A 9,471-nucleotide genomic window follows, 5' to 3' on the forward strand; every position below is an offset into this window, starting at 1 on the left:
TATATATTAAAAGATATTGAGCAATGTGATTTATAATCCAATAATTTTTTTTTAGAGTTTGGGACATATACAGTTTTTTTGTTTTTTTGGGTTTTTTTTTATAAATAATTATAACTTTTTATTGACAGAACATATGCCTGGGTAATTTTTTACAACATTATCCCTTCTATTCATTTCTGTTCCAGCTTTTCCCCTCCCTCCCTCCACCCCTTCCCCCAGATGGCAAGCAGTCCTATACATGTTAAATACGTCACAGTATATCCTAGATACAATATATGTATGCAGAACGGAACAGTTCTCTTGTTGTACAGGAAGAGTTGGATTCAGAAGGTAAAAATAACCTGGGAAGAAAAACAAAAATGCAAACAGTTTACATTCATTTCCCAGTGTTCTTTCTTTGGGTGTAGCTGCTTCTGTCCATCATTGCTCAATTGGGGCTGAGTTAGATCTTCTCTTTGTCGAAGAAATCCACTTCCATCATAATACATCCTTATACAGCATCGTTGTTGAAGTGTATAATGATCTCCTGGTTCTGCTCATTTCACTTAGCATCAGTTCATGTAAGTCTTTCCAAGCCTCTTTGTATTCATCCTGTTGGTCATTTCTTACCGAACAATAATATTCCAATAGTGATTTGGAACACTCTTTCATATGAGTGGAAATAGTTTCAATTTCATCATCTGAAAATTATCTGTTCATATCCTTTGACCATTTATCAATTGAAGAATGGCTTGATTTCTTATAAATTAGAGTCAATTCTCTATATATTTTGAAAATGAGGCCTTTATCAGAACCTTTAATTGTGAAAATGTTTTCCCAGTTTGTTAATTCCCTTCTAATCTTGTTTGCATTAGTTTTGTTTGTACAAAGGCTTTTTAATTTGATATAATCAAAATTTTCTATTCTATGACCAATAATGATCTCTAGTTCATCTTTGGTCACAAATTTCTTCCTCCTCCACAAGTCTGAGGGGTAAACTATCCTATGTTCCTCTAATTTATAATCTCATTCTTTATGCCTAAATCATGGACCCATTTTGATCTTATCTTGGTGTACAGTGTTAAGTGTGGGTCCATGCCTAATTTTCCCAGCAGTTTTTATCAAATAATGAATTCTTATCTTATCTTATTCTTACCTTTTCTCATACAATTACTTTTTTAAAAACAGCAAATTTAGAGACTTAAGATATTCAAAGCTTTTTTTTTTTTATTTTAATCGTATTTATTAACAGAAGGAGTCAAGTGAACTAAAGCTCCAAAACAAAAGACTGGAGTTTCACACTGAAAAAAGGGGGAAAAAAATCCTCCCTTTTCCCCCAAAGCCACTATTTCTTTTTATTTTTAAGTAGAGAAAATTCCATCTAGATTCTTTTAAGTGACTAAAACCTGTAAGAAACAGCAATTTTAATCTAGAATTGCTGATGATTCTCTCATATTCTCTCTCTCTCCCCCTCCCTCCTCCTTCTCTCCTTCCCTCTCTCTCCTCTCCCCCCCTCTTGTCTTTCTCTTTTCTTCTGTTTCTCCCTTTCTTTACCTCTATTTTGACAAATAATATAGACACTGAGAAGAACAAAGGGTGCTACTTAAAGAGATAACTAGTTTTGTTTTGGCTGAGTACAGAACAGGAAGGTATTCTTATATTTTGAAGAGAATGTAATATATAAAAATAAACCTAATTACCTTTTCTTAGTTTATTTTTTCTTTGGCTTTTGTTTACTTCCTTAAAGTTTAGTGATTAACTTGCCTTGACCTTCAGATAACAACTGTTTTCCTTTTGTGAATTTTAAGAGACCTCTCAAGGGATGTGGCAGCTGTGCCAATTTCCACCAGAGGTGTTAAGTCAGTCTCAGGGCAGTTAAAACTGCAGAATTAAACAAATCTTCTCAAGAAGAAGACTTTTGAATTGAGGCTTTTTTTTTTTTTTTGGCTGTGATTTTATTTTAGTTTAAATGGGATTAATAGCCATCCATTATTGGAAATTATTGTAATAGACTTGTAATATCTGATCACAAAACAAATCACTGCATTGAGAGTTTACAACCCAATGATGCAGGTACTATTATTATCCTTTTATAATTGAGGATACGAAGACTTACAGAGTTTCAGTTATTCTCCAGGGTCACAAATTCAAGTTTTCTTGCTATAGGCCCAGAGTCTATCCACTATGCCACTTAACTGCCAATTACACAGTATTTATTTTCATTTTTTATTTTTACTCCTTTTAATGTACCCATTGTGTTTTGTTATTATCTTGGTTTTCTTTATATCACTTTTTAATCATATCTTCTTCATATCTTTTGAAGAACAAAATTTCTCTTGTTCTTCATAGTCATTATTATAGCACAGTAATTATCTCTTAAAATAAATAGCATAATTTTGTTAGCCATTCTACATTCATTGGTTATCTACTTAATTTCCAGTAATTTGCTATCCCTAACTATGTTTCTGGGAATATTTTAGTGTCTCTAGGGCCTTTCTTTCTGTCTTTGTCCTCGTTAGAGTATATATCTAGTAGTGGCATCTCTGAGTCAAAGGGTATTTTAGTCATTTCTCAAAACAGTTCCAAATTACTTTCCAAAATGGTTGGACCACTGTTAGAAAATATTGGTTCATCAACAATATACCCGTTTTTTCACAGCCCCTCCAATATTAAATATTATCATTTTTTGTCATTTTTTCCAGTTAGCCAGCTTTGTCATAAAACTTCAGAATTATTTCAGTTTGCATCTCTTCTTACTAGTGATTTAGAGCAATTTTCATGCGATTGTTAAGCATTTATAGTTCTCTTGAAATTGCTTGTGTCCTTTCACCACTTGTTCATTGGGAATGATTTTCACATAATTAAAATTCTAGTTTATCTTTATGTCTCTTATTTATTTGAGAATTTCCTTCTAGTCATGCCAATGAAAAATATCTGTAGGGTTTGTTTTTTTTTTTTTTTTAATGGTAGAATCTTTAGTATTTAGGTCATGTACCCATTTTGATTTTATTGGGGCAAATAGTGTAGGGTAATCATCTTAAATCTAATTTCTTTCAAATCTTTTTCCAATGTTCCCATCATTTGTTGTCAAAAAGGGAGTTCTTTTCCAAGTAAAATTTTGCCTCTTTTAAATAAGCTAAATATATTTCCACATTAGTCATGGTGTAAAAGAAGAATCAGAACAAAAGGGAAAACCCAGAAGAAAAAAAATGAAAATAATATGCTTCAATCTGCTGTTCTTTCTCTAGATGTGGATAGCATTGTCCATCATGAGTTTTTTAGAATTGTTGTTAAGCATTGTATTGCTGAAAAGAGTAAAATCTATCAAAATTGATCATTTACACAATGTTGTTACTGTACATAATGTTCTTCTAGTTGTGTTCACTTTACTCAGTATTATATGTAAGTCTTTCCAAGTGTTTCTGAAATCTGCCTGCTCATCATTTTTTACAGCACAATAGTATTCCATTACATTTGTTCAGCCATTCCCCAATTGATGAGCATATCCTCAATTTCCAGTTCTTTACCTCTACAAAGAGAGCAGTTATAAACATTTTTTACATGTGGGGCTTATTCCATTTTATGCCTGATCTGTTTTTCTAACTAGTTTCAGATAATTTTGCTGAGATGATATATAAAAATCTTACAGAAATATCAGACATTACCATTTATAGTATAATTTGAAGTCTAGAAGTGCTACTTTCTCATGATTTTTTAAAAAAAATTTTTTCCAGAAAATAATGGAAAAAAATCTTTTATTATCTCAAATGAATTTAATTTTTGGATTTTTTTTTGTCTAGATCTATAAAAGTACTCTTGGCATTTCAGTGACAGCATTAAATCTGTTGTGGTAGTATCATTTTGATTATTTTTTTGTTTGTTTTTGTTTTTTGATGAAGTATCTTTTAACAGTTTTTTTTCCTAGGCATAAGCTAATTTACATTCTTTGAGATTAGGCTGATTTTTAATAGAACATATTCATAAATCACTATATAAAAAGAAGTCTCTACTCTTGAAAATATCACCTCTTTCACTTAGCAGGGTAATAATGATAGAGGAACCATATGCCTGCTTCTGAAAATTAGGTATCCTTTTAGTTCAAGTTTTAAATTCTAAATCATCAGTTTCAGATTGAGTCAGTTACAACAGTGTGTGTGTGTGTGTGTGTGTGTGTGCGCGCACACACACACATGCGTATATGTGTCTGCCTAGGTAGAAAAATATAATTTCAAAAAATTTAAACTATTCAAATTTTCATTTGAATATAATTATTTTTTAGATCATAGATACAGACTTTCTGAATACAACAAATATTAAATGCCTTCTGTGTAGAGAGTATTGTGCTAGCTACTTGAATATTCTCAGCTTAAAAGATATATTTTTTCTGTCCTCAAGGAGTTTATATTCCAGTTGTCCAGCATGGACAACTACATTAGAGAGGTATGAGACAAAGTGCACTGTGGAGTTTAAGAAGAAGCTCTCTTATTCTTGCTTTCCTTTTCCCAATATTGGTAAAGAGATTGAATATATCAGGACTCTTAAGTTCATTTCTATTCACTGCATTGCCTGAAGAGATCAAGGAAGGCTTCCTGGAGAAAGTGGAATTTGGGTTAGATTTTAAAAGATTTGAAAGAATTCAGCAGGTAAAGAAAGCATTCAGGTTTGAAATTTTAGTGCCTATTTAGGAGACAGATAGCTAGAGTCCAATAATCATTTTTGAAGTGATAATAATAATGATGGATTTGCCCCTCTTGTCTATGTTAGTTATTCCATCCAACTGAATTGAATGTTTGAGTTCCTATTTTCTGGGTTTTATTCAACATGTAGACTACCATTGGAAGATGATCTCAAGTATCATATAATATTAAAGCAGATACTTTGGTTGAATGATCCTAGTTACAGCTTAGAGGCCTTTATTATTTAGTAGGAGTATAACTGGAAGTGGTAGTTACCTTGTATATACTCTAAGAGTATATAAGAAGTGCAGATCAGCATATTCATTCTCTATACTGAACTCTTTTCTCTTTCTTAGAGAACTAAAAGGTATTGAAATCTATCTTATTAGGTATATTGAATTGATTGCGAATGACTGAATATTTTGTCCCCAAGCCAATATCTTATAATTCCTAATAGTAGTAGCTTATAAAATGTATTTCAATAAGAAGAGTCCAACTGAGTTGACATTCCAAGATATTTTATTCCGCTGGAAGTTTGTGGAAAATATGGTTAATAATATGATACATAGAGAACTGTAGGTGAAAAGTGAGTATGAGATAGAAAAAAAGACTGTCAAAAAATTACATGTACTGATACTGAGTGAAGTGAACAGAACCAAGAGAATTATGTACATGGTAACAAGTTAATGTGACGATCAACTGTGGTGGACTTGGCTCTTTTCAATAATATGGTGATTAAAGACAATTCTAATAGGCTTGAGATGCAAAATGCCATTCACATCCAGAGAGAGAACTATGGAGACTGAATTATGAATCAAACCCTCCTTTTGGGGGGGTTTGTTTGTTTTTTCCCTTTTGATCTAATTTTTCTCATATATCTCACACATTTTACAAATAAGGAAATGTGTTTAGAAGAAGCACATATATTTAAAAAAGAAAAGAAAGGTTGCAAAACTGTTACATGAAAGCTAGAATGCTAGAGAAGAGCACATTGACGGAGAGCTTTGCATTAAAAAATAGAACTGAAAGTTATGAAAGATGAACATTATCTAAATGACTAAAGAATAAAAGAATGAAATGGATTTATTGCCCATGACCTGAGTTACAGTGTCTTCCCAAAATATCTAGTTTGCAACTAATAACTTCCTTTTCTTGATAACTTGTTCTCACCCTTCACAAAAGAGGAAGGAACGTAAATCCTGTAGAGTAGTGCTTCTGGATTTCCCGTTTAGGGGAAGGGATGATTATCGGGAAGTTTTTTCCCTTTGTTTTTTCCTGATTAAAAAAGCTTCATTTGCTAGTGAATGTATTACATATAGCCTGTCTGAAAATCCAGAAATAGACATGGGTCTTTTTATAATTCAAAATAATGTGTTATGTATGTAAACCTCTCCTTAGCTAAATTTTAGAGCCCTAACAATTTTATCTTATCATTTTTCACCTGTCTTTTAATTAATTGGTTTAAGTTCTCTATCTTATCACTTTCCTGGAGTGAGAAAGAAAGCTAATTTCTATAAGTTTGAGATCAGTAATACTGATTTCTTCCATTTGTCTTTTTGGATTAACCTACATCTACCAATTCAGAAAACTGAAAAATTCATCTCAGAAAGTATTTTAAAGAACTAACACAACAGTCAGATCAGAATGGGTGATTTAAAAGAGAAAAATCACTAACATTGCCCACATATTCTAATTCTGAGCTCTTTCCTTTCCTGACTGTAGTGTCAGGCCACTGGCCTTGTTGAATTGAATTTGGGCAAGCTCATTCAGGTTGGAATGCAGCTTGTACTGTGCTCCCTGCAAGATGTTTCTCGATAAGAGATGTGGCTACTACCATAAAGTGGGGCATGATATCCTCTAAGTCTCTGCATGAGAGAACAACTTCACTAATGACTACTGAGTGTGAAAGAGTTTGCTTTTTTTTTTTTTTTTTTTTTAATAATAGCTTTTTATTTACAAGTTATATGCTTGGGTAATTTTACAGCATTTTGCAGCATTGACAATTTGCCAAACCTTTTGTTCCAATTTTTCCCCTCCTTCCTCCTACCCTCTCCCCTAGATGGCAGGATGACCAATAGATGTTAAATATATTAAAGTATAAATTAAATAAGTATACATGACCAAATAGTTATTTTGCTATACAAAAAGAATCATCCCCTGAAATATTGTGCAATTAGCCTGTGAAGGAAATCCAAAATGCAGGCAGGCAAAAATATAGGGATTGGGAATTCAATGTAATGGTTCATAGTCTTCTCCCAGAATTCTTTCGCTAGATATAGCTGGTTCAGTTCATTACTGCTCCATTGGAACTGATTTGGTTCATCTCATTGCTGAAGATGGCCAGGTCCATCAGAATTGATCATCATATTGTATTGTTGTCGAAGTATACAATGATCTCCTAGTCCTGGTCGTTTCACTCAGCATCAGTTCTTGTAAGTCTCTCCAGGCCTTTCTGAAATCATCCTGTTGGTCATTAAAGTCTTTGCTCTTAACAAAGGCATGAGCATAATGGCTTCAGCAGAGGCCTGGATTTTTATCGGGCTACCTTGTGAGAAATTCAAGACAGCTTTGTTCTAAAGAATAAGATTGCAATATGAAAGTCAGTTGCAGCTTGAAATACAATTACTGGAGACATTCCAGTTATTTGAGTCCTACCAGCATATAGAGTAATACTTACTTGGGAGGTCTGCTGTCCCTGTCATCTGCCACTTTTCTTCAATTTTAATGGTCAGTTACTTCCTATTGCAGTCCTGAGTCTTGAAAATGTTTTTTCCTTTATCCCTTTCCCTCCCCATCCTCTTCCTTAAATCCATTGACTCCATAATTTAGAGAGTAGCAGAGCTGTGTTTAGAGAGCAATTGTTTTGTTCTAATACCTTATCTATGGAATTAGAGGCTGCATTTCATTGTGTCCTGTGCTTAAACAGTAACTTGTGTGCTTTAACTCTAGATGGTATTACTGTGTTTTCTTAATATCTTAGAATAATTGCTTTATTCCAAAGTGAACATTTCTTAATTAAACTGTAAGCTCTGAGAACAAGGGATCATGCCTTGTAATTTCCTTGTATGTGCCAGGTACCAAGCAAACACTAGGGAGAGTTGGCAGTTTACCCAGAAAAGTTAGTAAAAGGCATACATTCTAGTCTTTTTTGTTTAGATTATTGCACCTTTTTTAGAGATAGGTAACTTGGTTTCCTTTTGCCCTTGGGCTTCCACTTAACATTTCTTCTTAGGAGTTTAACAATCACGTTATCAGAGAGTTGCAGGGGACCCAGGGGCCAGCCCAAACCTGAAAGGAAGCTGTATTGTGATAGATCCCACAAAGTAAAATGAAAAACATTGTTATTTCTCTAAGTGTATGTATGTATGAAATAGGCAACTCACTTTATGTAGTATTTAAACTGGCACCTCAGAAAATATTTCCTATCCAAACAGTTGTTTGTACTCGTTGCAAGCATAGATGTATAGATTAGTGTAGTGAGAAAAAAAGGATTAGGAGCCAGAGGCCCTGGTTCTGATTCCAGTTCTGTGTAACATTTACTTCTGTGTAACTTTGATCACTCACTTAGCTTCCTGGGCTTCTGCTTCCCCTTCTGTGAAAGGGTGGGGGTGGAGATAAGTGGGTGGTGTTTAACTCTAGAGAACCATGGTTTCCTTTTATAAATCATTTTTCCACCTTAGGAAGTACCAAATTTCTCCGGGGCTGAGGCAGTGGGGGGAGTTAAGGTCAATTGCTGAAACATCATAGTGGATATGCTAAACATACTTTTGCTTAACATTGGATACATTTGTATTGGCTGCAAAGAATCTTTTTTGACTACATCTAAAAATCACGTATGAAGTAAATATTTAGCCTTCTATAGGTATCATTTTGAAATATAATTTCTTGGTTTTTTGTTTGTTTCCACAGAACATTCAGAAGATGCTTGGCCTTGCTCCTTCTCGAGCTGCTACCAAGCAAGCAGGGGGCTTTCTGGGTCCCCCAACTCCAGCTGGAAAATTCTCCTGAGACCACACCCAAAGCTTTTTCATTCTTTCCTACTTACTCAGACACTCAAACCAAACTGCTCCTATTTCGTCCTGAGCAGTGGGCACTGTTAGCAACAAGGGCCACTTCCCAACTATCTGAGCTAGCCTCAAGCCTCTACTTGATTGGAGTGAGAACAGCATTCAGCAGACAAGATTAATGATTGTATTTGTCTGTCAGAGTTGAAATTTTTAAAATATGTCTATGTTGGTTAGATAAGTTTTAAGTGCTATTTGTGTGGTTGAGCAACAAGGAATCTTCCGTGTTATGCTTGTCATATTCTAAGAATATTTTTGGTGTGGCCATCTCATAGTTGTGGTATGTTCATATGCCATGGAAATATGGGCTAGGTATAAAGACAAAGGGAAATGAACTGAAAACAATCAGTTAGAGCTAAGCACACTCAAAGTATTTGATTTGTGATAATTTTTTTTTCCCCATAGCTGAAATCTTAGGTGACTACTACCTTTAAGGAGAACCTAATTTGTGCCACCTCATAATAAGATAATCTTATAGTCTAATAAAAACACCTTGTTTTGGCATGTTTATGACTGTGTGTCATCTTTAATAATGAAAGTTTTAACTGCATATAGTAGGAATCTTGGTATAGAAAGAATAAAACAGTTTGACTGGTTTTGTCCTAACCTTTTTGACTTTCCTCCCCTCTATTTGAATGTTTTGCAGAGCAGGCACAATGTGGGAGTTTATGAGAATGATCAAGCAGTTCAAATAGTTTATAATCTAACAGACTTTAAAGCATACCACACTTACCTTCAAACCTAATTACAAA

The 9,471-nt window shown here is 33.8% G+C and overlaps 1 protein-coding gene across 1 annotated transcript in view; it reads left to right on the forward strand.

Moving 5' to 3' along the window:
- TMCO1 (transmembrane and coiled-coil domains 1) overlaps positions 1–9,223 on the forward strand; it is a 29,717-nt gene extending 20,494 nt beyond the window's left edge. Inside the window, exon 7 of the mRNA XM_051999106.1 lies at positions 8,565–9,223. Within this exon, the coding sequence (XP_051855066.1) occupies positions 8,565–8,663 (99 nt within the window). The 3' untranslated portion in view covers positions 8,664–9,223. The remainder of the gene's footprint in view (positions 1–8,564) is intronic.
- Positions 9,224–9,471: the final 248 nt, after the last annotated feature.

This window comes from Antechinus flavipes, chromosome 4, assembly GCF_016432865.1.
Source record: "Antechinus flavipes isolate AdamAnt ecotype Samford, QLD, Australia chromosome 4, AdamAnt_v2, whole genome shotgun sequence".
Lineage (NCBI taxonomy): Eukaryota > Metazoa > Chordata > Mammalia > Dasyuromorphia > Dasyuridae > Antechinus > Antechinus flavipes.